At 40.5% G+C, this 26,715-nt stretch overlaps 2 protein-coding genes across 2 annotated transcripts; both read left to right on the top strand.

Annotated features, from left to right (window-relative positions):
• The first annotated feature begins 3,531 nt into the window (after nt 1-3,531).
• Nucleotides 3,532-9,379, top strand: LOC109033359 (lactosylceramide 4-alpha-galactosyltransferase-like). Its single transcript, XM_072305324.1, has 3 exons — nt 3,532-6,160; nt 7,972-8,191; nt 9,101-9,379. Exons 1-3 carry the CDS (start codon nt 5,583-5,585, stop codon nt 9,377-9,379), a joined length of 1,077 nt encoding a protein of 358 aa, XP_072161425.1. The 5' UTR covers nt 3,532-5,582.
• A 2,080-nt stretch (nt 9,380-11,459) lies between these two features.
• On the top strand, nt 11,460-23,213 carry LOC109033354 (lactosylceramide 4-alpha-galactosyltransferase-like). The gene is made up of 4 exons (XM_072305241.1): nt 11,460-12,202; nt 14,192-14,596; nt 15,225-15,435; nt 17,740-23,213. The coding sequence occupies exons 1-4, from the start codon at nt 12,006-12,008 to the stop codon at nt 18,010-18,012; spliced, it is 1,086 nt and encodes a 361-aa protein (XP_072161342.1). The 5' UTR covers nt 11,460-12,005; the 3' UTR covers nt 18,013-23,213.
• Nucleotides 23,214-26,715: the final 3,502 nt, after the last annotated feature.

The raw sequence follows: 26,715 nt of genomic DNA, 5'->3' as shown, positions 1-26,715 counted from the left end.
TGACTCATTCGATGACTTGGACCAATCAGAACACCTGATTTTGATGTCCTCCTCCAGTAAGGTGAATCATGAAATCCAGTATCTCTGACGACGCAATGCTACTGTCAGTGGCGTGGCGTGCTTTGCGAGGTATCGATTGATCCAACATTTAAACCTATGGAAAAGGATCGATTATCAGGGTGTTCGCAGCGAACGCCCTAACAATCGATTATTGCCTTAGCTCAAATGGGGAAATATCGATAATCGATCATTCACGCCTCGCCACCGGCTACTGTACTGAAATAATGACCAGAGCTGAGCCATATTATATTCTAGATAAAAGAAAGTAACTCTATTTCTACGTTTTAAAACTTACGACCGTGGTTCGTTTTTGACTTGAAAACATTTGGAAATTTTGGATTGAAGATTTTAATCATTTTCCTGCACGTTGTAGGAATATTTCTGCAAATTTTGAGAAAAAACTGATTGTGTGTCAAAAAGAACCATTGAAGTAAATTTTGCTATCTTTGAATATTGATTTGCGTCTTTTGTGTGGAAAACGACGATTTAAGTCCGTCCGCTGGGAAGAGAAACTTGATCTAAAATAAAAAACCCCTCCAAATTGCGTGTTTAATACCGGGCATGAAAGGATGCACCACAAACGTTTGGAGACTAAAATTGTCCAAAAATATTAATACCGGGCTTATGGTGGTTTAAAATTTTTAGTTGAGGAACGTAGTCGAGAAAAAGCTACTTAAAACTCTACTCTGGCATGCCTGGTACTGCATTCACAGATTGTAATGCAAACTTACATTATCTTTATTCGCATGTAAATGAAATAAATAGCTCCAATTTTTCTTTAATAAAGTTGGAAGAGTTTTCCAATGTTTAAAAGATTGATTATCCGACCTATAATTGAATAAAAAAATGTATTATGTGAGTGACAAGCTGTGATAACGACAACCGAATGTAACGAGTGCTATGTATACAGGGTTATTCAAAAGTTACGCACCACTGGCCATAACTTTAGTTCTAATTATGATATCGATTTGCGGTTTGTGGCGTCCTTCCTTATATCGAGGGGAAACTTTTTGAGGTACTTTTCAGTTCTTCACCCCCCCCCCCCCAGGGGGAGGGGGGGCGGGGGCAACTAAAAAATTTCAAATGGCAACCCCCATCATGTGATACATCGTTAGAAAGAGCATAAAAAAAGAAAATTTTTGGCGCAAACCGGAAGTCGATCTGACCCCCCTGTCAAAAGTTAGGGGGGTCCAAAGGTTATTTAGGGGGTCCGTACCTTCATTTTTTAGAGTAGCTTCAGCGGCTCTTGGACATACCGTTTCTCTTTTCAAAGAGTCCTCGAATACTCCAAGTCTGATACCGAAGTCTTCATATTGCCCCCGGGCCACCACAGCCCCCCCGTAGGGGGGGATGGGCCTGTTACAATGAAACATTGCATTAAAATGCGAAAAGTCACAGAAGAGCTTCAAACTTAGCATCAAATCCGAGTGGAACTTCTTGCCGATGTTAACGCAAACGCAGCCTGCGACTTTAAAGTGAGTTTTCAAAACTCTTAGCCCCCTGCCCTCCCTCATTTTTGGTTGCAGAGCGGGTAAAAACCGGGAAATTCACTACAAATAATGCCCGAAACTAATGTCCAACTTGAGGAGGACCCTTGAAACGTTGCGATCAGTCGGAGCATTGGAATACAAGGACTGCCACCCCCTTAAAGTACGGAAACATCCAAAACACCCCCGCTGCCCCCCTCATTTTTCGTTGCGGAGCGAGTAAAAACCGGGAAAATCGCCAGAAATGATGCCCGAAACCACTGTAGAACTTGACGAGAACCCTTGAAACGTTGCGCTCAGTCGGAGAACTGCAACACAGGAACTGCCGCCCACTTTAAGGACGGAAACATCCATAAAACCCCCGCTGCCCCCCTCATTTTTCGTTGCAGAGCTGGTAAGAACCGGTCCATCATTTCTGGCGATTTTCCCGGTTTTTACCCGCTCTGCAACGAAAAATGAGGGGGGCAGCGGGGGTGTTTTGGATGTTTCCGCACTTCAAGAGGGTGGCAGTCCTTGTATTTCAATGCTCCGACTGATCGCAACGTTTCAAGGGTCCTCCTCAAGTTGGACATTAGTTTTGGGCATTATTTGTAGTGAATTTCCCGGTTTTTACCCGCTCTGCAACCAAAAATGAGGGGAGCAGGGGGCTAAGAGTTTTGAAAACTCACTTTAAAGTCGCAGGCTGCGTTTGCGTTAACATCGGCAAGAAGTTCCACTCGGATTTGATGCTAAGTTTGAAGCTCTTCTGTGACTTTTCGCATTTTAATGCAATGTTTCATTGTAACAGGCCCATCCCCCCCTACGGGGGGGCTTTGGTGGCCCGGGGGCAATATGAAGACTTCGGTATCAGACTTGGAGTATTCGAGGACTCTTTGAAAAGAGAAACGGTATGTCCAAGAGCCGCCGAAGCTACTCTAAAAAATGAAGGTACGGACCCCCTAAATAACCTTTGGACCCCCCTAACTTTTGACAGGGGGGTCAGATCGACTTCCGGTTTGCGCCAAAAATTTTCTTTTTTTATGCTCTTTCTAACGATGTATCACATGATGGGGGTTGCCATTTGAAATTTTTGAGTTGCCCCCGCCCCCCCTCCCCCTGGGGGGGGGGGGGTGAAGAACTGAAAAGTACCTCAAAAAGTTTCCCCTCGATATAAGGAAGGACGCCACAAACCGCAAATCGATATCATAATTAGAACTAAAGTTATGGCCAGTGGTGCGTAACTTTTGAATAACCCTGTATGTGATTATAATATTACGATTTCAAATGTCCAAGTAATTGAATACCTTTGATAATGACACTATGTGTTGAAATGCATAAACTGAATAAAAAAAAAACAATTTTATGTGCTAAAGGAGTACCTTATTAATGATCAAAATCCAACACCTTAGCTAAATCCAAAAATTTGTTATGAATCATGGTGTTAAGAAATCTACTAAATTCAATTGAATAATAATTGGACATAATTTCACAGAAACGTTCAAAGTTCCATCTTTGAACCGAGTAAGAGGGTTGTTTCATTCCGATAATCCAGAATTGCGCGAAAGGTCTTCGAAAATATTTAAGGATTGTGCAAAAAAGGCACAAGGATGGCGCAAATAGAAACCTTAACATCTGCTAAAGGAATTCGCGAATTTTAAATAATTTAAGGTAGAAGTTTGGCAAAGCAGGAAACAATTAGAAAACAAACGCATTATTATGTTACGCTAGTTTAGGTTAGTTTGTTGAGAAATCATCGATGTCTTACCCTCTGATGATAAATGGAGTTATATGATTGAATATTGGTCGAGGGTAGACTTACCTAACTTTTCTCGGAAAAAAATATTTACTCGGGAGAAACGAGGCAACGTTGAAATGCTTATACGGCGTCAAAGTACAACATGGGCATGGATACATGGGCCTTTTAAGTTCTATTACTCAATTCGATTATCGTAACGGGAGTTCGGATAATCGCGCCAAACAATGCAGCCGGCGTTAAACATATATTAGCGCCTGCAAGCCTGTAGGAATACTTCACGCATTGCGCCAAACAGTGCGGGCGGCGCACAGCGCCTACAAGACTGCATGAATACTTCTTGCATTGCGCCAAACACAGTGCAGTCGGTCAGTTGGCCTGAAACGCATATCAGCGCCTACAAGAATGTATAGGATTGCCGTTGGACTGCGAGTCATCATTTTTGACTTTTTGCTCAAGTTTTTACCATAGTTAAAGGGGAAATATGTATCCTCGTTGTAACGATTCAATTTTGTTTTGGTTACATTAAAATAAGATAGAACAAACGAACGAAAACATTGCGTCAAAATTTTCGATACTTTTATTTGAGATCATTTAGGTAAATTCGCAGATATTTTTTTCAGAAAAACTGTGTGTAGCTTTTTAAACTATATATTAAAAATATAACGTGTAAGTGGTGCATAACGTTACAATCAAAAATAAAAATACGCTTTCATTCCGGTGGGCCCGTCGTGTTTTGAATCCATCCATCTCTTAAAAAACTTGAACATGGCTGCTCTACGATTTTTTACGTGTGGTTTCTCTTCAGTGGTTGGTGGCCGTACGCCCCTAGTTCACTTTTTAAATGTCTACAATAGCTCTCTGGGCCATCCGTGCTGCGAAGGCTATCCATCGAAGAGAGATACGCCCGGAAATGAATAGGGAATGAACAGTCTTCCGCATGTAGTAATCCACCACAAACTTTTCTTTTGATTTTTATGATTTTTGCTGCTCTTGGCATTGGTGATAGTCTCTAGATGAGGTTGATTTGTTCAGATATTGGAAGTTTGACTTAGACTTTGTATATTACGCGATAAAATTGTGAATTCTCCCATTTAAACAATGTAAATTTTCATTTTTGTCACAGTGCATTCTAATGATGTGCCACGCCGATTTTTATGATTTTTACGGTTATTGATAGGAAGTAGTCCCTAGATGAACTCACTTTGTTCTCGCCCAAAAAACCTAACCCCCTAATTGTTATAAGTAACAGGTTCTTCGTCCATCTATTGATTCACATGCATAAGAGGGCGAAGTCCTCTGTTACTAACATTCAAGAATACAACCAGAGGCGAATCCATAAATTTGGCAACACCGGATTTCCTCCATTTAAACCTATGCTAAATAATCGATTCTTTTTGGAGCACCTGACCCCTCCAAGAATCGATACATTGCCATAGGTTTAAATGGAGAAAAGACAATGTTGCCAATTTGGCAATGAATACAACTGAGAGCACGAATCTAAGAGTACTATTTTCATTTCAACACCTCCACTAAATATATGTAAGTCACTTTTCACAAAGCTTAGACTAAGATAAAGGTAACCTCATTTTCCAAAGCTCTCGTATTTTGGTTATTTTTTGTTTCTTTTATCTGGTGCGTCTTTCTCTTATCTTTCCGCATCCTAATAAGGTGTGCCGTAACTTTTCCATAGAAAGCAGCAAGTCACGTCAATTTTTCCCTTTGTATATTTTTTGCGTCTCGTCATATTTTTTTCTTCTTCTTTTGGTGAGTGCAAGTGCAAGCAATAAGAATTTTGACCACTGTTTGCACTCAACATTCTGAATCACTTTTTATCTTGTTCCTCTCATACTGTGGATTATTCAATTTTAGTTTACAACAAGAAAGAGAACCACATCGCTGGATTTGTTTAGTAATTATGTCACCTACTATTGTGAATTTTTGTTCTCATTTTTTTTTCTGGTCATCTGCTATGCGCGGCTTGACGTGTAAAATTTCATTAACTATTGAAATTACTAATTAATTTTTTTCAATCTTTTTAATATGAGGAGATACCCTTCCGAGTTTGCTTAAATTTAAGACGAATAAGGAAAGTAGAAGAGAGTTTATCTAATTCCATGAAATAGAACACTCCAAAATAGTATCGGTGTTTTTTTAAACTGTCTCGACCATGTTTTACCATCAAATCTTCGCAGCTATGACGGCCCTTTAACGCTTTTCAACTCGGTAAAATAACCTCAAAGACCTTGTGCCAAAACTTTGCATGTCAGCCATTCGTTCTTGACGGTAAATTTGTCCTAGTCATGATTCCATCCATGAAAAATAAACTTATTGCTCTTGCTGGCTTTGCTTGTCTGTTGTATTTTATGTCGTATCGGGGACGTCCACATTCCAGCATGCTTGGGAAGTACAAAAGAAAAAATAACGAATCTCCGACAGTTCCTTCTTGCTACTTACTGCCCCACGACAAGAGCCAGCTGCCCGATATATCCGACTACTCGGTCCGGCCGAATACTACTTTTTTTCTGGAGACGTCTTGCCGTCATGCCGGCGGGGTGAGTCTGACCGTCCGCCAATCGTGTGCCTTCGAATCGGCGGCCAAAGCGCATCCGGATACGGAAATTCTGGTGTTGTTTCCGGCCCCTGTTTCGATGAAAAGCCCACCGCCGCACGTCAAGATGTTGCTGAAATTTGCCAACTTAAAATTTTTGCATGTGGACGTCGGGAGATTTTTTCAAGGCACGCCGATCAAAAGTACCGATTTTATGGAGATGATGAATAAAAGTGCGTTCGCACCCTCTCAGGCATCTGATATTCTGCGGTTGGCCGCCTTGTGGAAGTACGGTGGTGCCGCTCTAGACTCGGATTTCGTCGTCTTAAAGTAAGTGCGCGTCCAACTGCTGCCCTGGGGCCGAAGTTTGTCGGCTTTTTCACACGGAGTGCAACATCCATCGATGAGTTCAAACCGCACCACCGGCCAATCAGAAGCGCTAAGCCGGACTTAAGTGCAGTCGAGACCCGTACTAAGTATATTTAAGTGCGGTAGAAGGACCGACAAAATTCGGCCCCTGGTAGAGTATCTCAAACAGAATTTTTATCAGAAACTGAATCATGAATCATTCCTAATTTCTCAAATAGTTGTAGGTATCTACGTTAAAAAAATGTGAAAAATAATACACACACCCTTTCACACATTCAGAAACTCACCCTCAGACAAAACGATGAAAAATGAGATGAAGAGGAGAAACACGGTTGAGATGGCTCAGTAGCACTTCATGGCTCTACTTTATTTTTATTTACTTGATTCTTGATAGAATATCCCCAGACTTTTAACAGTTACACCCGAGTAGGGGTAGATTTTTTCACATTTTCGGAGCGTCCATCGTAAATTAAGGAAAATCAATGGTTAAAGGCTGTTTAAATGTCGAATTGCATTATATCGTTTCAAAATATCCGCTCTGCATTCCTTTTTTTTCTTTTTTCCTCAAAGAAACACTCTTGAGTGTTACGGTTTAAGATTTTTACGGAACTATAGTGATAGCATACAGAAAAGTCAAAGAAAAAGTGAAGAATCAATATTCAGTCGTTGTAAAAATAAAATTCAAAGCAACCCTGGTAAAAATTGGCGATAAGAGCTGCGTTTCAAAATACCATAGAAATTCTTATAGCCGGCTAAAGAAGGCTACAGAAATCATATAGCTGGCTGTAGAATGCGGAGAAAATTAAACGGCCGGGCTATACGAAGCGATAAAAAATTATGCAGCCGGGCTACAGTTCCTATAGTCGGGCTTTACACTTTTTCGCCATCGATTATAAAAGACTATAAGAAATTGTGTAGAAATTCGTGTGCTTTGGAAATCATTAGGTTTGATACGGAACCACCTTAATATTTACAGGACACACATTATATTTTCCTTTAATACATATTTTTTTTCATCAATTAAAATGAGAATAATCCATACAGGATGTGCAAACATTTCAAAATCATGAGTTGAATAACGCTGACTCCTCGAGATTAAATATTAGAGCCTAACACTAAGCGTAGCGGCAACGCACTGGCGCCTACAAACCTAACAGGCATACTTCACGCATTGCGCAACGCGTGAAGTATCCCTGTCAGGTTTATAGGCGCCAATGCGGGTTTCGCGCTAGCTGCCCGCCTGCCGCACCGCTGAGTGCCACGGCGCGGCGCTTGAAGCAACTATTTCACACCAGAGGTATTGCACATTATCATACAAAACTGAAGGCGCTCTAATATATTAGGAATGGCAGGCATCCATCAAAAGTGCGGAGCTTTCCTCGCAAAATAAGTCAAGATACTACGGCCCAAAAAGAGAGCAGTGGTCCAAAAACTCACTAAGTCCTAGCATCGGTAATTAGTGACGTTTAGCATACACTTTATCGCCTGGCTGTGAGTTGCTTAATCGCCATCGGCTGTAAAAGGCTATTAGAACTTATGTAGTCGGCTTTAGAAGCTATTGGAAATCTTACAGCCGGCCGTAGGTCTATGGTATTTTGGAACACAGATTCTACTGCCAATTTTTACCAGGGAAAGCAACACTGCAGTTCGAGATACGTGTCCTCAGAGCTGAGCTATCGGCATGTGGAATGTAGAAGTTGTTTTGCGTTGGTTTTATTCTTACTCAACGCAATACTAAATTGATTACAGCAAGATCAACAATATTCTTTCAGGTCTCTATATACGAAGCGTAACTATATCGGCCAAGAAACCAAGGACAGGTTCAGCACTGCAGCTCTAAATATTGACAAAAACACAGGGATTGGGAAACTCGTAATCGAGGAAATGTTAAAAGATGTCCAGGCTAATCCCGACTTCGCTATGAAATATGGGGATCAGATGGGGACTGAAATAGCGACACGAGTTCTTCGGAAGATATGCAAATCAGAGCACGTGAGTTCACAAAATCCCTTCACCCTTGCTTTCATCAATTTCTCTTTGAGAACAATTGCGAACATGAGATGTGTTACTTTATAGAATAAAACCAAAGTAAAAGTGGGGCATTGTGACATCTACTATTTGTTTTAGATGCAGTAGTGTGATGTCACTGTGATGTTCGCTGAACACTCTGCCATCATAGTGACATCATATTGGCGTTTGAATGTTCAGAGTGGTGCATGAGTGAAGTCAGAGTGATGTCAGACTGACATTTTAAAGATTTCTTCCATAAAGCAGTGCGTGGTGTCACAATGACGAGGTCATTATGCTCCACTCAAAAAAGCAAATTGACAACATTATTTGGATTGCATTTTGCAGAAAGGAACCACTAGCATTGCAATGATGCTAAAATTGTGCAACTTCATATGTTGCAATAAAATTGCGGAAATCGTGAAAAACTATGAAATTTAGATGATAATTTTTGTCTTAAATTTACAGTTTTTAGCGAGTAAAATAGAAACTATTAATGGATAATCGGGTTTTTCCTCCAAGACAAAAGAAGTTGCACAATCTTAGCAACATTGCAATACTAGTGGTTCCTTTTTGCAAAATGCAATCCATTTGTTCTCCAATTAAACCTATGGAAATGTATAGATTCTTTGAGGGGCCAAGTGCTCCGACAAGAATCGATAATGTAACATAGGTTGAAGGGAGGAAACCCGGTGTAGCCAAATAGCTGGAGACGCTTCTTTATATCTATGTTATAGCATACTGCACAATTTTTCTAACATTTTATGGGCACTTTATCGGAAGAATAAAATATAGGTCATTTAAGTATAATCGGGTTTTGAAATTTTTTTTAATTTTTATTGGAAAAAGGCGTTTTTATGTGCTTACCCATTATTCTATTTTTTTTTGCTCCAGGCCTCCAACATGACCGATGACAAATGCGGTGGATTCCATGTGCTGCCGGCTCCCCCAGAGTCTCCATTGTACCCGACAGGGTTGGAGTGGGAATTCTTCACCAGAGAAAATCAGGATAAAAAACGCTTCGAAAGAATCAGAAAGGATGCATGGGCGGTGCATATGCTCGGTCGTGAGTCTGTAAAGACTAGCATTAAGGTCGGCAGCAATGTTTTTTACGGGGACCTCGCAGCCGAGTTTTGTCCCTTGGTCCGGTCTACCGTCAAGGACTACTATTGAGCAGTGATCTGATATTAAATCCTTCCCGGGGAGAAAGAAAATCCCCAGATTTGCTCAAATATCCCCTAAAAATCCCTAGCTTTTGCAAAAAAAATCGAAATTTCATGACGTCATTCATTAAATCGATTTGCAATATTTAAACCTGATTGGCTGGACGCAATCGTTTTAAGTTCCGGCCTATTTACGGGGAAAATAGTGTTGCCAATAAGGCCCGCAAAATATAGATGAAAAAATATTTTGATAGTCGAAGCTAAAATTGAGGTTAAAAAGTTGATTTTTGCTTACTTTACCCTATCAAAAAAAAATCCCTAGATCCATAGAAATTCCGGGAAATCCCTATATCTAGGGATTTATCCTTAGACATCGGATCACTGCTATTGAGTACCCAACACGTGTTCATATACAGACATGAGACCCTCCACTGGCCTCTTGGCAACAGGTGGAAGCTTTCACTTTCGGGAATTTAACAATTCCTTATGGATAATTATAAGGGAGCAACAGTCATCACCCTTATTTCGGCTGTTGACCTACCTACATGGTGGATGATGAGCTTCGGGCGACGTCATGAGCCAAACGAGTATCCCGAACTTCGGCCATTTTCGGTTTGTTTTCAAAGCGAAACTGCCAACATATTGGTAAACATCAACCATGTAGGTAAGTCAACAGTAGAATTCTGAAGTCCCGAAAGTAAAAGCTTCTACCATGGCCAAGATACTAGTGGAGGGTCTCTACTTGTCTCTGATTGGATACCAGTCCAAAAAAGTCTGTTTTTCAGCAATTATATCAGCAATTTTTGGAAAAATACTGCGGAAATTGTCAATGTACTCTTGATGACAATATTCATGGGAAAATATTTTTGACAATTTCCTTGTGCACACACATGCATAAAAACCGTTTTCACAGTGCTCCTTGTCGCTCTACGACACCCATCCGCCACAGTGACCTCAATGAAAAAAAAAGAGCAATCTTGATTCAAGAAACCTTGGACGCTTAAATTTTTTACCCTCGGTCCAAGCGGAATTCTGCAGTCTGATCCAAGAGGAAGGACATTCAACCTAAGCAAATTAACTCTTAGATTCAGATGTCAGAGCCCGTCTTCTGAACTTAAGAAACTTAGACCCTTAAAAAAAGCGTAATTGGAGCTTAACGCAAGAGAAAAAACTCTTGAATCTAGAGGCGGGTCTTAAGAGTCCACTACACCACGGGTGGTGGATCTGACACAGAATTACAACGATTGAAGCGCACACCGTGCTATGCGAGCAATGCGTAAAGTGTTTCCACAGTATAATACGCATTTCACGCCAACTGACCGTTTGGCGCAATGCGAGAAGTATCCGTGTAGTCTTGTAGGCGCTCTCTGTGTGTCGCACCGAGCGTACTGTTAGGCGCAATGCGTGAAGTATTTCTACAGTCTTGCAGGCGCTAATAAGCGTTTAACGCCGGCCGCACTGTGTTTGGCGCGACTATTCGAACTCGCGTTGGGCTAATCGCGGCATCGAATAATGGGCCAATAATAATGGCTCGAATAATGGCTTAAAAGGCTAATACTGTGTTGTTGGACTTCTTGAACCAAACGTCCACATTTGGTGTTAATGTGAGAGTTCTGCTGGTTTCTTAAGTTAAACATTCTCAGACTGACAACCTTTTCATTCATTTAAGCACAGTTAAGAAAGGAATACCGTGTGAAGTCTATTTGCCATTTTCTTCTTGCACTCCATTGCTACCTTATTTTATTTATTCATTTTACTATACTATGACGATTTACTTATTCATGTATTATTTAAATATTATTTTTAATAATTTAATTAAAAATATTATAAGTATTTTTATTTTATTCCTCACTTCAGGTGCCTTATCATAGCCAATAGTTGAGTTCGAACCAAATAAATCCTATGTATTACTACTACTACTACTACTACTACTACTACTACTACTACTACTACTACTACTATTATTATTTTATATATTTACGTTACGATATAATTTTCTTATTTTTATTTTATTCATTTATACAAGTGTTAACATAATTAATCTGTTGATTTTATTTTAGATATTTCATTTTATTTATTTATTTACTCTAAGATATTTTATTCAATTATTTGATTGATAAAATTTATACAGGTGAATTTCGGGTTGACGTTCTGCGTTACCGTGGTATTATAGCAATTCATCGCTGATTTTGTATTTGTTGTTATAAGGTTTGGTACAAAAGTGGTTACAACAAATTGAGTGCAGAATGTGAGGAAACATCAAATTCGGAAAATTATCGAAGGAGGGGGGGGAGTTCTTATCTGGAAAGGGTGTCTATGCCGAGTATCTTGTTTTTCCTTGAAATTCCTAGTAAAAATGTTCGGTTTTGCCGTTACTCTCTTCTTCTATTTTTGCCTTTATTCATGTATGCCTGTGACCCAACATTCTTCGTAAAATTTAACCCGATTTTTTTCGGCTGCCCACAGTTCATTTTGTCTCCGTGCAGTAATTTTATCTTTCCTCCTTGCGTAACAATGTGCAGTGCCGTATTCATTTTGGAGTCGTTCCCTTCTATTTTGTTCCGTTCAACGCGGTCGAGATAAAGTGTTCCCAATTCGTTCCGTTAACTATGAGGCCTTCCTCGGTGGCCTGAAAAATGTTTTATCGCATAGTAACTCATCACTTGTGCAAACTCGCATTCCTACTGTTGATCGTCGCTTTATTTTTCGTCTACTTTTTCGTGGATCGCCAGCAGTTGACTTCTTTCAAAAGTTACTGGCTCGATGGAATTGATACGAATACGGAGGAGCCTCGGGTTCCAGTCTGTTACAAACTGCCGCAAGATGATGAAAGGTATTTCCAAAATCCGCCCTGTCTTACGCAAATACAGTTAAAATCATTGCGGGACTATCAGCAGTAATAGGGCTCTTGCAATCCATGGGGATTTGAGGACCTTCCCGACCAAGCAGCAAATAGCCATGTAAACCCTGCTAAGATTGTGCATGCATTCAACTGTTTAGGTGGTAGTTGGTGCTGTAAGCTCTGTTCTGAAATTCGCTTCAAATTCTCTCTATTTTTCTGCAGAGAAATGCGCAATCCGGATAATTTCGGATACAAAAAAAAAAAAAAAAAAAAAAAAAAAAAAAAAAAAAAAAAAAAAAAAAAGTTGCTTATAATCTAAGCGATGTTAACATGTATACATTTATCGACGATGTATGTTGGCAATCACAGTGCCACTGGTTGTCTCTGATGTGAATCCTCCAGCTGAAAATATGCTTTCAAAGTTGAGGCCGTAAAGGGGCAGGGATGAAGTGGGCGCACATTACAAGAGAGTCTACCACTACATGCATTCAAACTCTCTATGTATATATAGAGACCAGGGAGTGAATATATTTGCAGGGTTGTCGTGGCTGCACCATATTGGAGTCGACACACAAGGCGGCAACCCTGCTAATGTATTTGCTCCCTGTCTGTGCATGAAAAGTTTGGCTGGATAAAAAAAGTGGGCTCTTCCATGAAGTAGGGATTAGAGTACTTTTATAAGAAGCGTACGGACAACTTTACGTCGGATTTATGTAGCTCTTATGTAGAGCCCAAGAGGGCAACAACGTGAGAAACGAAAATCACTAAAATAGTGCAGCTGCCAACCTGTATACATTTGAAATATGAATCAATAGGGCCGACTGCGCATGGTAAACAAGTGATTTTAATGATTAAGACTTTATAACTGAGAAAATGTATGCAAAATCAAAGTCTTATACGTGTTTTTATAATTTTTGATCAGTGTACTTACTTTTGCAGTTAACATTAGTACCACCAGATAATTCGAGTTCATAGGTTAACTGCGTGGCTGCTCTTTTGGGCCCTAAGAGCTCCATGACCTAATCAAACCTGCCCTCCAAATTTTCAAGTTGTCCATACCAAGAGACCCTCCACTTGTATCTTGGCCATGATAGAAGCTTTAACTTTCGGGACGTCAGCATTCTACTGTTGTCTTACCTACATGGTTGATGTTCAACAACGTGTTGGTAGTTTCGTTTTGCAAACAAGCCGAAATTGGCCGAAGTTTGGGAAACTTGTTTGGCTTATGACGTCACCATAAGCTCATCATCCACGATGTAGGTAGATCAACAGCCGAAATTAGGGTGATGACTGTTGCTCCCTTATATTGGAAATGTTACATGTGTGAGGAATTTGCGATTCGATGATTGATTGTAAAAGTTCGCGAGAAACACGATGGTGCTACCGATTTTCTCTGAAATCAACTCCCAAGCTCAAAAAAAGCTCTCAAGTTAAGGCCAAAATGTAGGGGATATCCCACGCAACCCTGAGAGTCCATCTCTACACCAAGACAAACTCTCCATGCAAAGATAGGGAGCAAATACATTGACAGGGCTGCCACTTTATTTGGAGACTCTAAAACTGAAAACACGGCATCCCTGCTAATGTATTTGCTCCCCATCTTTGCATGGAGAGTTCGTCTTGATGTAGAGGTGGACTCTCAGGATGGCGTAGGATATCCCCTCCATTTTGGCCTCAACTTGGGAGCTTTTTTTGAGCTTGGGAGTTGATTTCAGAGAAAACCAGTGGCACCATCGTGTCTCTCGTGAACTTTTACATAAAAATCAATAGTCAAATCGCTAATTCCTCACACATGCAACATCTCCATTGTCTATAAGGAATTGTTGAATATCCGAAAGTAAAAGCTTCCACGTGTCGCCAAGAGGTCAGTGGAGGGAGGGTCTCTTGTCTCTCGCCAACCAATAGCTCGATATTTTATATCGAATGACGTAGTCACTAAATCAGTCTTTTTCAATGATGTCTTCGTGTACCCGGACGAAGAATCCCGGACGTCTCGGACTACCGCGTGCAGCCGAACAGCATCTTCTTCCTGGAGACCTCCTGCCGGAACGGGACCGGCCTGAACCTGACGATCCGCCAGGCGTGCACCTACGAGTCGGCGGCCAAGGCCCACCCGGACACGGAGATCCTCCTCCTCTTCCCCTCGCCCATCTCCCTGGAGGACCAACCCTCGCTCCGCCTCGAGATGTCCGCCTACCCCAACCTCCGCCTCCTCCGGATGAACGTCGAGCGCTTCGTCTTGGACACGCCGTTCGAGCACTTCGACTTCCTGGCGCGCCCGCACCACAACCCGCGCTCCGTGGCCCACGCCTCCGATCTGCTCAGGCTCATCACCTTGTGGAAGTATGGCGGCACTTATTTGGACTCGGAGTTCATCGTCATGGAGTGAGTCAACCTGAAATATCTTGGCATCCCTTGTAGTATAGATTGCATTAAAGTCCAATGGGTCTGCGGACTGATCGTAGAAATTGATGGACAAAGTTACAGACAAGGACACAAAAGGGATTTAGAGCAGAGGCGGATCCAGCAACTTGGCAACACCGGATTTCGTCCATTTAAACCTATGGAAATGTATCGATTCTTGGAGGGGCCAGGTGCTCCGGCAAGCATCGATTATTTAGCATAGGTTTAAATGGAGGAGATCCGGTGTTGCCAAATTGCTGGATCCGCCTCTGATTTAGAGGGATCTTATCGGGGGAAAGGGGTGGTTGCAATGGACATGGGTGGTAGATCTAACAAATGGCAACCCACGAGAGACCCTATAGTTTAAGTCAATCATAATTAACACCCTTAGTCTACACCGGGAAATGACCATTCAGCTTCACCCCTCATTTGCTCTACTACTTGGTCCCTAAATCCTCTCTTTCACTGCACTTCCACTCATTATTTTTGATGATATACATAATTTATGATTTGATTTATTTATTATTTGTGATTATTTTGATTTAATTTTTATTTGAATTTTGATTTACATTATTTTTTCTCGGAAAACTAACGAATAATCCCTGTCTAGACCGCTGAACTCGACTGTGAACTACGTCGCTGCGGCTGACGAGATCTCGCTGAACAACGCCGTCCTAAACATTAACATCAGCTCGGAGAACGGGAAACAGGTGATCGATGAGTTACTGGAGGAATTCAAGGATCAATACGACTTGGAGGGGCGAACCGATGGACCCAAAGTGGTCACGCGCTTATTCAACAGGATCTGCAATGAAACAGAGGTTAGGTTAATACCTATTGAAATGTCCAACTTTTCTATCGGTTCTTCATACTCGTAAGTTGGTTCAAGTTGAACTCGTTGGACAAACCGATAGTCAAAGAAGACGAGGAGAAATTGGATTGATCCGATTTGTTGAAACGAGTGGTTCTTATATAGACTAAAGAGGAAATGATGGACTGCATATGAAACTATAGAGTCCCTCGTGGGTTCTCGTTAGTTGGTCAGTCTATTACTTATCTCCTCTATCCATTCCAACCACCGGTTTCAAGCCCGATGGATGGTGACTTGCACTTCAGTCGCATCTAACCAGGGATTTAGATCTGAGGTTTGAGGGAGCATCATAAACGGAGCCGCATCGGCGCGCAAGGCGGAGGCCCGGCGCGGACTTTCATGCCGCGTCGAGAGTGCGCCGGGGGAGCGCATTTGCCGTTGAGGCGGCTTAACCTGGTGAAGCCGACACCCGGCTGATTTTCTGATGCTGCATCAGTTTTGATGCTGAGTCCAGCATCAAAATTGAGGCGGCTTCAATTAGCAGACACGTCGGACGCCAGCGCCCCGGGCCCGGCTGCCAGTCGGCTAATTGCACCGGGCAGTGTTTTCAACCCTTCCTCGGCGTCCATCGTATCGGGCCGCAAGCCGAGGGTCTGGCCTCAGAAGTTGAAGCCCATGTTGGTCCCTGAGCCAGCATCAAACCTCTGCAGCATCAGCGCTTAAAGCTGGCTCGGTCGGCTCTCCAGCATCGGGCTTCAATGCCCGAAGCCGGCGCCGGCAGGTTGCGCGCATGAGGCGCGGCGCCGCATGCTCGCACGGCCGCTACCTGGGCATACGGCATTAATGCTGAAGCTACGATTCGATGCTGTACAGCATAACCTCATGAGGCGCCTCAAATGCCTGCATCTAACAGCCCTTAAATCACTTAAAAATAATTCAGAAATTCATAAATCATCCCTGGCGTTCCTTCTTTGGGAAAGCATTAACATCTGAAACCTTTCACTACACAGGAAGATTGTGCTGCTGTCCATGGAGATCAGAAAATTGGTCGGCGAATATTAGGCTGTCATGGTAGCATTGGTAGCCCCTTAGATCTTCATGTCGATGAAATGAACAACCGAAATGGGACAACACGATTAGGATTTTCTAACTTTATTGTTGAAATTGATGGACAAAGCTAAAGACAAAAAAGACAAAGAGAGTATAGATCGAGCGATCCTATTGGTTGAAACGGGTGGTTATTATAGACTTAGGTTGTTAATGATGAACTTAAACTATAGGGTCTCTTGTGGGGTACCATTAGTTAGTCAATTACCTACCACCTATGTCCATTGTAACCATTCGCTTCCTCCAATAAGATCCCTCCATATATCCCTTTTGTCTTCTTTGTCTACAGCTTTGTCCATAGATTTCAACGATCAGCCTATAAGTAATTAAGTGCAATCTATGCCACTAAAGCAGTGTTCGAAACTCACAGGCGCCAATGCGCCAAATGCGCCTAAAAAATCGGCCATGGCGCTTGAAAAATGAAGGCTCTGCGCCAACGTTGCCCCTAAAAAATGCCCCCTAAAAATCCGGATTTTCATAGGAAGTTGCATACAGAAAGAAAAACAAATCAATTTGAATTTAAAAACTCAAAATTTTCAGCACTACAAGTGAAAGCTTTTTCTATTCTTCCCGATTTCATTCTCAGTGCTTTTGTCTTCCCCAAGTTACAGCTACTTACTAGTTCTGTTCCGAAAACATCTTGCGTCTAACTTTCCACTAAATGCGCTGTAATATATAGGCACAAAGTCGAATTGGCCCCTAAAAAAATCTTCAATGGCACCTAAAAACCGGGCTTTATGCGCCACATGGCTCCTAAAACTCAAAGGTGAGTTTCGAACACTGTAAACAACCGAAATAGGACAACATGATTAGGATTTTTCAACTGTATTGTTGAAATTGATGGACAAAGGTATAGACAAAGAATACATAGAGAGTATAGAGCGATCTTATTGGTTGAAACGGATGGTTATTATAGACTAAGGGTGTTAATAATGAACTTAAACTATAGGGTCTCTTGTGGAGTACCAATAGTTAGTCAATTACCGATGTCCATTGTAACCATCCGCTTCCTTCAATAAGATCCCTCCATGTATCCCTTTTGTCTTCTTTTTCTATAGCTTTGTCCATCGATTTCAACGATCAGCATACGAGTAATTAATTGCAATCAATGCCTATAGGGATATTCTACAAGATACAACTCTTCTATTTGTTGTAGCTGAATTTTACTACAGGCCCATTAAACCATTTTCCCGCCTTTTTCTTTCAGATTCGAAGAATGACTCCCGAGAAGTGCATGAATTTCACAGTTTATCCTGCCCCGGAACTTCCACCCTCGCGGGAGAACATTTCACGGAACTCGGATGAAAATGCCGATCAAGCCGACAAAGAGGAGCCGAGCAAACGAGAGTCGCAGATATTGGACATTTTGAAGTCCCTTAGCAAGAACAAATCCGTTGACGTCGGATCCAAATTGGCCTTTGAAATTTTCGCTGCTGAGTTTTGCCCCGTTGTCTACTCTATATTGAAGGGTCGGGCGTAAAGGTCTCGATGGACGATTAAATTCCCGAACCAATTACCATCAAAGTGTCGGGAGTCATCAGTCTTAAACTCATTAATTTGCTTAATTTTAAAATGAAAACTTGGCAGACATGTTTCCTGAGGCGGGAAATGATGAATGATGGCACTCCATTCTGATCTTACTTTGAACAAAATAGTGCGGCCCGTCAAAATTTGATGGTAGATGGTGACGTTCAGTCATCAGCATGTCTACTTTGATCGGAATTGGTCCAGAATTTGATCGTCTATCCAGGGCTTTCAGGAGCTGACGCACTGAGAGAAAACCATGATTCAAATGGGTCAACTGCGCTGGTCATTGAATCGTGTTTTGAAACTTGGTTCTAGTAGATCAGTTTAAAGTAATAAGCTCTGTCCGAACATCAACTCCCTATCTTCAATGTTAACCGATATATCGCAATTTGAAAAGTCGGGGTTTCGACGTCATCCACCACGCACCGTAGTGACATCCTTGGTCTCTTCTACCTTATTTTCAGTAGTGACGCACATTTGCACCGGTTACTCAACGTGAAACTCGGATGAATGATATTAGCGCCCGCGAGACTGTGGGAATTCTTCACGCATTGCGCAAATAGTGCGGTCGGCTTGAACCGCATATTAGCGCCTACAAGACTGCATGATTACTTCTCGCATTGCGCCAAAAGCAGTGCAGTCGGTCAGTTGACCTACCATAAAAAAACGAGAGTCGTAGATATTGGACATTTTAAATTCTCTCAGCAAGTTCAAACCTGTTGACGTCGGATCAAAATTGGCCTTTGAAATTTTCGCTACTGAGTTTTGCCCCGTTGCCTATTCTAACATACCTCATGCCTATTCATTCTGCCTCTCCTTCTCTATTGCTAATGATTAATATATATCTTCTCTTCGTCTATTAATTTAACATATTTAAGTGCTATTTTATGTCAGCACTTAAATATTACTAACTATATTACTTCATGTATATATTATAATACATGATATAAAATGATATGTATGATATTAAAGAGTCGGGCGTAAAGGAGCTGACGCACCGAGAGGCCAACTATGATTGAAATGGGTCAGTTGCGCTGGTCATTGAATCTTGTTTCGATATTTGACTCTTGTAGATCAGCTAGGAATAATATGATCTGTCCAAAGAGCAACTGTCTACGTTCAATATTCTGACGAGCTAAGGGAAAACGCCGTATGAGCCCTCAGGTGTTGCCAAATTTCCTCCGACAAAATACGAATTTTCAAGGAAACTGCTGGATATTTTTCGTCAAATTTTTTAGACAATTTTGTACAGAATTCAATCTAAAATATCTTAAAATTTCAAGGAAAAATATGCATAACTTTCCTCAAAAACATGTTTATTTGGAGAAAGTTGGCAACTCTAGAATGTTCATACGGCGTTTTTCCTTAGCACGGCAGTATTAACCGAGATATCGCCGTTTGAAAAGCTAGGTTTTTGACGTTATCCACCGCGGTAATGACACTATTGATTTCTTCCCTTTTGCTTTCATCCGAGTTTCACGTTGAGTAACCAGTGCAAATGTGTATGAAATCGACTGAGCTCAAAGTCTTGTAGGCGCTAATATGCGTTTTACGCCAACCCGACTGACTGCACTGCTTTTGGCGCAATGCGAGAAGTATCCATGCAGTCTTGCAGGCGCTAATATGCGGCTCACGCCGACCGCACTGTTTGGCGCAATGCGTGAAGAATTCCCACAGTCTGGGAGGCGCTAATATCCGAGTTTCAGGTTGAAAAACCAGTGAAAGTGTGCGCCACTAATGGAAACAAGGTGGAGGAGACCAAGGGTGTCACTACCGCGGTGGATGGTGTCAAAAACCCATATTTTCAAAGGGCGATATTTCGGTTAATATTGGACGTAGAGGGTTGATGTTTGGACGGATCTTATTAATTTTAACTGATCTACTAGAATCAAATATCAAAACACAATTCTGTGACCAGAGCAACTGACCCATTACCTAATTATGGTTTTCAATTTAATTGAATTTGAATGGGTCACAGAATCGTGTTTGATGTTTGATAATTGTGGCTCAGCTAAAAATAATTATGATCCATCCAGATGGGCACTCTTCGTTGTATATTTACCGAGATACCGTGCTTTGGAAAATTCGTTTAATGATATCATCCACTGCGGTAGTGACACCCCTGGTTTCTCCCTCCTTGCTCTCATCCGAGTTTCACGTCGCAAATGTTTACCTCACTGATTGATGAAACCAAGGTGGAAGAAACGAAGGGTGTCACTTTCGCGGTGGATGACGTCATAAACCGAATTTTTCAAAGCGCGATATGTCATTTAATATTGAGCATAGAGAATTGCTTTTTGGACGGATTCTCTTATATTTAGCTGATCTACGAGATTCGGGCATCGCAACACGATTCTTTGATCAGCGCAACTGACCTATTGATAGTAGCTATAGAAGTTGATTTCAGTAGCTTTCGTTACGCGAACCGTGTTCTACATGAAATTGTGGTAAAGAATCATGTATCAGATTGCTTAAATGCGTACCTTGTTGAATGGTCAATTCAATCTTAAAAAAGCAAACACAGAGAACAGAACTTTCTTAGCTTTTCTCAGAAAAAATATTTTATCGGGAGAAATGAGGCAACGTTGGAATGCTCATACGGCGTCGAAACACAACATGGACCTTTTAAGCCCCATTGGTCGATGCTGCGATTCTCCTAACGCGAGTTCGAATAATCGCGCCAAACACGGTGCGGTCAACGTCAAGCTCATATCAGCGCCTGCAAGACTGCAGGCATACTTCACACATTGCGCCAGATGGTGCGGTCGGCGTCGGACGCATATTAACGCCTACAAGCCTGCATGAATACTTCTCGCATTGCACCAAACGCAATGCGAGAGTTATTTGCGATAACTATTCGACTACGGGTATGGGCACATTGCCACTGGTTGGATTGAAGGCTAATCACACTGTGAAGATGACTCGACACTCGACCGCACTCCCTTTCCCTAGCTTGCGCGACGATGAAATCGCCGCAAAACTAGGACCACGTGTCATTTTTTTTGACGGTCCCTACCCGGTTTTTACCACATTCAAAGGGTAAATATGTATCTTGATGCAACGATTAAAAAACTCGGACGATGTTAAAACGATGCAGCGATTCTGAAACTTGATTCGCGTGAAATTAATTATGGTTTCATAAAAAGAACGAACGAAAGTATCGCGTCTAAATTTTTCGTGATTTTATTTTAAATCAGTCCGGGAATTTCTCAAAAGCTTCTAAAAAACCGTGTATAGCTTTTTTTTAAAAACAAATTGATTTAAAACAAAACATGATGGCTGTTTCGAACATTCGTAGTTTTTTCCTATTATCGCTAATAATTTAACAATTTCGTTGGTAATTTTATTACATCATCGTCCTGAGGAACATGGTTTTTGGACTGATCATATTACTATTTTCCTCGATCTGTACAATTGTACGATTACATCACAAGCGCAACTAAAGCATGAGTAAAAGTATCATCTGGAAATCAGATCTACAATGTGAGGCAAACAGATGATTTCGTGACATTTAGCGAGAGGCCAGTCACTAAATTGCTCTATCTGTTATACTTTTGAAGAGAAACCTTTTCACCAGGATTTCTTCGTTAACGTAAAGTATAATTCAACATGTTACGATTCTATTTTTACCGTTCAAACTTAAGTCGTGGAATACGTCACACCTGCACCTACCTATACAATTCGGAGGGCTTTCAAAGCTGCCGCACAAATTGTAGCAGCTATAATTGAAGGCGTTTTGAAAGCTGCTTGCTTCGTCACTCCGGGATTGGGTAAGTAAACCCAGCGCCAGCCTAGAGGATGCAGTATGTGGAGAGTAGTCTACCTTATTAGAGAATAATTTCTTCCAAAACATGATATATATTTAATTTCTACGCTGTAAAATTATACATAATTGTAATTTAATTTCGTACTCCGGTCGGCCTTGTTCTTTCTCACTACCTGGCCGGGAAGAAATCTTTTTATACGTGATCTACTTCCTTCCTGCTGTCTAACATCATTGATTCATTCCAATTAAAGCTAAGACTAAAAGTGAATTTTCTGTGAAAAATGTAAACACTTGTTTTTTTGATCGTTATATCTGTGTACTTTTGTAATTTAGTATGATACGTTGTTGACAAAATAATCGCTAGCGAGAGTTCGTTCTCTACTGACTTTTAATATGAAGACTTGTTGGAAAAAACCTAGATTGTATACTTTTGCCCCCCAAAAATTCAAAATCGAGATAAAATGTGTTTAATAAGGAAATAATAGCTTACATTTATCCGCAAAAATGAGTTAAGGGAAAACTAACGGCAAGACGTCTTGAAAAATAAATGAAACAAGAAATTTGCAACGTTACATGCACTCGACCTCCTACTTTTTCACTTCAGTCATCGATACTTCTCATTCAATGGAACCAGTCCTTTTATGTTTCTTTTGATGGTAACCAAAGTATTTGCCTTCAAAGTTCCACCTGGTCACGGTCAAAATTCCGCCAAATGCTAATTCTGGTGCCAATGATTCACAATAGTTATCTAAAAAATCTCTCAGATTAGCAAATATCTTTTGCTTCTCACCAAAAACTTGTTGATTTTAGTGGAGAATAGTTGTGTGAATTTTAACACTGTGCATAAATTGAGTATTTTTAAAAAGGAAGAAGAAGTTGCAAAATGTTGAAAACACTGTAATCGCGCTGGTTGCTTTCTGCTAAATGCGATCCGGTTTTTTTTCTTCTTAAATCTGACCATTGAGTTGAGTTGCAACCATTCGATTGCACTCAGGGGCGGATCCAAAAATTTGGCAACACAGGATTTCCTCAATTTAAACTTACGTTAAATAATCGATTCTTGTCGGAGCACCTGGCCCCTTCAAGAATCGATACATTTCCGTAGGTTTAAATGGAGAAAAGACAATGTTGCCAATTTGCTGGATCCGCCAATGATTGCATTCTACATTTTATCCTCGTAAGGAAAAAGTCTTCTTTGATGGAAGTTTATGGGCGTAGTCGGAGCGTCGGAAAACGAAAAAGTTTGAGGGGAGTCGCGGCGAGACATTGGCAAATTGGACGGATTCAAAAGAGGGGAAGGAGTCTGCTCAAATGGAGAGTGGAAGAAAAATCAAGTTATTATGCCAGGGGTAACTGAAAAAGGTTTCCATCGAGCGTTGCCGCTTCTAAGAACCCAAATTTACACTATTTTCGAAAAAAAAAACACTGTTATTTTATTTATTTTATTTTGTTTATTTACAATCACTCGTTCAAGAAGAGACCTGTAATTGGGGCTGTAGTACACACTGGAAAAAAAACACATTGGATCTAGAGTCCAGACTCTTAAAAACATCGACAAGAAAAAATACTCTTGATTCAATCGGATTTTTGCTTAAATCAAGAACGAAGCCTCTTAATTTGAGCGGATTTCCTTTTGATTTAAGCAAAAAATCTGATTGAATCAAGAGTATTTTTTCTTGTCAATGTTTTCAAGAGTCTGGACTCTAGATCCAATGTGTTTTTTTTCCAGTGCATGTCAATAGTCCCCCGTGCTCGACACATTTAGTTATGTCGCAGGCAATTAGTCAATAAATAAACCTACAGTCAGATGATCAGATTTTGACAGTTTATGAAATTTTGTCAATTGTTGACTTTACAAAGAATCCTTTCTAACATGCGCAATGAACTATTTTTTTTGATATTAGAAAAATAAGCAGAAGTTCAATCTAAGCAGAAATGTTCGACTTATTGCCTAGGCATTTGACAAAATGCCTGTTTTGACTGTTTGCCTGCGACGGTTAGAGTAAAAACAAGTATGCTCATTGCAAAAATTTCATACACCCACTGATAATTCAGAAAGATCATAAAATACCCAGGTTAGCAGAAAATTCCGTAATAATTTAGATTAAGGAGCTATTCTTTCGTCCCGGAGCTGTTCCTTGATACCCCACGGCTTTGACGTTAGGTATTACCTGAGGTCCTCAAAATGGGTGAAAAACGTGCCTCGGTTGCGCCTGCATTACTGCGTGATGCAACTGTCGTTCCTCACGCTGGTGGAGCAAGCAAATAACGAAATGAGCAGTATGGATCAGTTTACTAAAAAGTTGAGAACTGATTTCAGGTACATTTTTAGGTACATACAACAGGTATATTTACGTCTGATGCAAACAATTATCATGCCCGTCTTCTTGGATCAGGTTGATTCTGTCAGAAAAAGTCAAAAATTTCCCCAAAGAATGGAACTTACCCGGGGAATTTGTGCATGGTGGGGAAAAACAAAGCATGCAAGCTCGTACAGAATATTTTCTGACAGTTTTTTTTTTTTTTTTTTTTTTTTTTTTTTTTTAAATCTAGTATTAATTGGACGTAATTCTACCAAACAGACCTATGTGGAGGTGAGAAATGTGGGGTGTGCTCGTTAGTTCTCTTTGCGTAAGAGTGAATGGGAATAATTGTGCGCCAGTGACGTCATCGGCAATGATAGTGCGCACTCTAACGACGGGGAGATCGTTGGAGTGAGCCCTTAACTCATGAGCCCTGTGCACAAGGCTCTCTTGCCATGCCCGCGGCTCATGAGTTCCGCATTCAGTTGGCACATAGGTCTGTTTGATAGAATGTAGAATCCCGCTTTTCCAATTCTCCAAAAGGAATCACGCCCACTTTTACATTGCTTCTTATGCAGCTTCCTAGAGCACACCCCATATTTCTCACCCGCACATAGGTCTGTTTGGTAGAAATACGTCCAATTGGCCTTCAAACACATTAAACCGCAATACTAATGTTTTTGTTAATGAGTTTTATTCCCCGGTCGAATGCCTTGGTTCCCCTATATACCACCACAATGTGGTACTTACCCGGTTGCTTTACATCAAAGAGGATGGGGCATATTTGGACGTATTTATGCTAAAAGGAGATATGTGCAAGTGGAAATATGGGGTGTGCTCGTTAGTTGGGTCATAAGAAACAATGTAAAAGTGGATATAGCTCCTTTTGAGAAAATTGAAAAGCGGGATTTTCTATTAAATCAAAAGGAGCTAAGCGGCAAAATATGCTAACTCATGAGCCGCGGGCATGGCAAGAAAGCGTTGTGGACAGGGCTCATGAGTTAAAGACACGGATCCGCGGCTCGGAGTCTCCATCGTCGCCGCTGACGTCACTGGCGCTTTATATTCCCCATTCATTCTTATGGCCCGACCACTAACGAGCACACCCCATCTTTCCACTTCCACATATCTCCTTTTCGCATAAATACGTCCATTTTATCTCAGGTGTCTAATGGAGCTATTTCCGCCTAGTTTTTGCGTAAGAAGTTGGAAATGACCAACATAATTTCTTCGCAGCACCTTCGAAAAATCATTTTTCCCGAAATGACGTTTCATAAAAAAAAACTTTACATGCTGGTACTCAGATTACAGATTAATGCTTTCAACCAGAAAAATTTCGTTATCAGAAAGAGTAATGTAATGAGTTAAGCATAAAATCGCTAAAATTAAAAAATCTCAAAACTTTCAATACTTAATTTTTGTCCCGGACGACGTTTTAGAGGTCCGCTGCCCTCCCTCTTCAGCGATGATAGTACGACTGCTCCGTGACAAAAATTAACTAAGGAAAGTTTTAAGTTTTTTAAATTTTGACGATTTTATTTATTTTATTTTTTTTAATTTGAGCGTATTTTTCTTGTTTTTTAGTCTCATTTCCATTATATCATCTTCACTAGAGTAAAGAGTATTTTCAGGCATACCCTCGGTATTTTTAGCTGTTGAATTCCAAAAATGACCAAAAATATAAAAAGCATTTTAGAGAGGATACCTTCCTTTTCACAAAATTTTTCTCTATTATTTGTCGATTTTTCGGAAAATAGAAAAATCCCCAGATAAACTTGATTTTGCGAGGAGGAGAGGGGGATTCCAATTATTATAAAGACCTGATCGATAAAAACAACGCTCATTATAACAACCACCCTTAAAAATCTATATAGATTCCATTTTCACATTATTTGGCGAATGTAAAATAAAAAAAAGAAAGAAAATTGAAAAAAAATCGCTGATCAGTGCAAAGATGTGCTTTCATCCACCTGCTGAAACTTTTTCAATCCTTCCATAATCCTCCTTTAAGCTGACTGTTAGTTTTTCTACTTTTATTAAGTTCTTTTGATGTATATTAAATTTATATTTTAATAAAGAGAAATGCTGGTTTCTGAATGAAATCATAGAACAATAGAATTTACAGATTTGTTTTCATATTCGTATACATATGGCATACGACTAAAAAATTTTCCGAGACAAACAATGCTGAAAATCTAAAGTTGATCAAGTGTCGAAGGCATGTTGCACTCCAAATATCTGTTTACATGTGATAATCGAATGTTACGCTATTGATGAAGGTCAAAGACATGATAAGAATGAAGTTGACAAACGATTTCTTAATTTTTAATTTTTCTTAGTTTCAAACAAGTCTAGCAAATTCGGCAATGAATCTGTCTATTTCATTTTTCTTTATCCTATTTTTCCTCTTCTTTTTTAAAGGTTATACAACGTTTTCTCAGTAACACACCAAAGAAAATGCCTCAATTATATTAATTGACTGTACCCTCTTTCCTCTGTTTAAAATTAATGACTATTCTCATCGTAGACTACGACGATTGATTGGAAAATGACTTTTTATTAAATATTTCGACCTGTAAAATTTTTG

The sequence above is a fragment of the Bemisia tabaci genome, chromosome 10 (genome assembly GCF_918797505.1).
Source record: "Bemisia tabaci chromosome 10, PGI_BMITA_v3".
NCBI lineage: Eukaryota > Metazoa > Arthropoda > Insecta > Hemiptera > Aleyrodidae > Bemisia > Bemisia tabaci.
This window is presented reverse-complemented; position numbering and strand designations above follow the sequence as displayed.

Excerpts from the sequence above, each read along its gene's own strand:
- LOC109033359 (XM_072305324.1), top strand. The coding sequence starts at position 5,583 with ATGATTCCATCCATGAAAAATAAACTTATTGCTCTTGCTGGCTTTGCT. Across the intron at positions 6,161-7,971 it reads TCGGATTTCGTCGTCTTAAA|GTCTCTATATACGAAGCGTA; the intron begins GTAAGTGCGCGT and ends ATATTCTTTCAG. Across the intron at positions 8,192-9,100 it reads AGATATGCAAATCAGAGCAC|GCCTCCAACATGACCGATGA; the intron begins GTGAGTTCACAA and ends TTTTTGCTCCAG.
- LOC109033354 (XM_072305241.1), top strand. The coding sequence starts at position 12,006 with ATGTTTTATCGCATAGTAACTCATCACTTGTGCAAACTCGCATTCCTA. Across the intron at positions 14,597-15,224 it reads TCGGAGTTCATCGTCATGGA|ACCGCTGAACTCGACTGTGA; the intron begins GTGAGTCAACCT and ends ATCCCTGTCTAG. Across the intron at positions 15,436-17,739 it reads GGATCTGCAATGAAACAGAG|ATTCGAAGAATGACTCCCGA; the intron begins GTTAGGTTAATA and ends TTTTTCTTTCAG.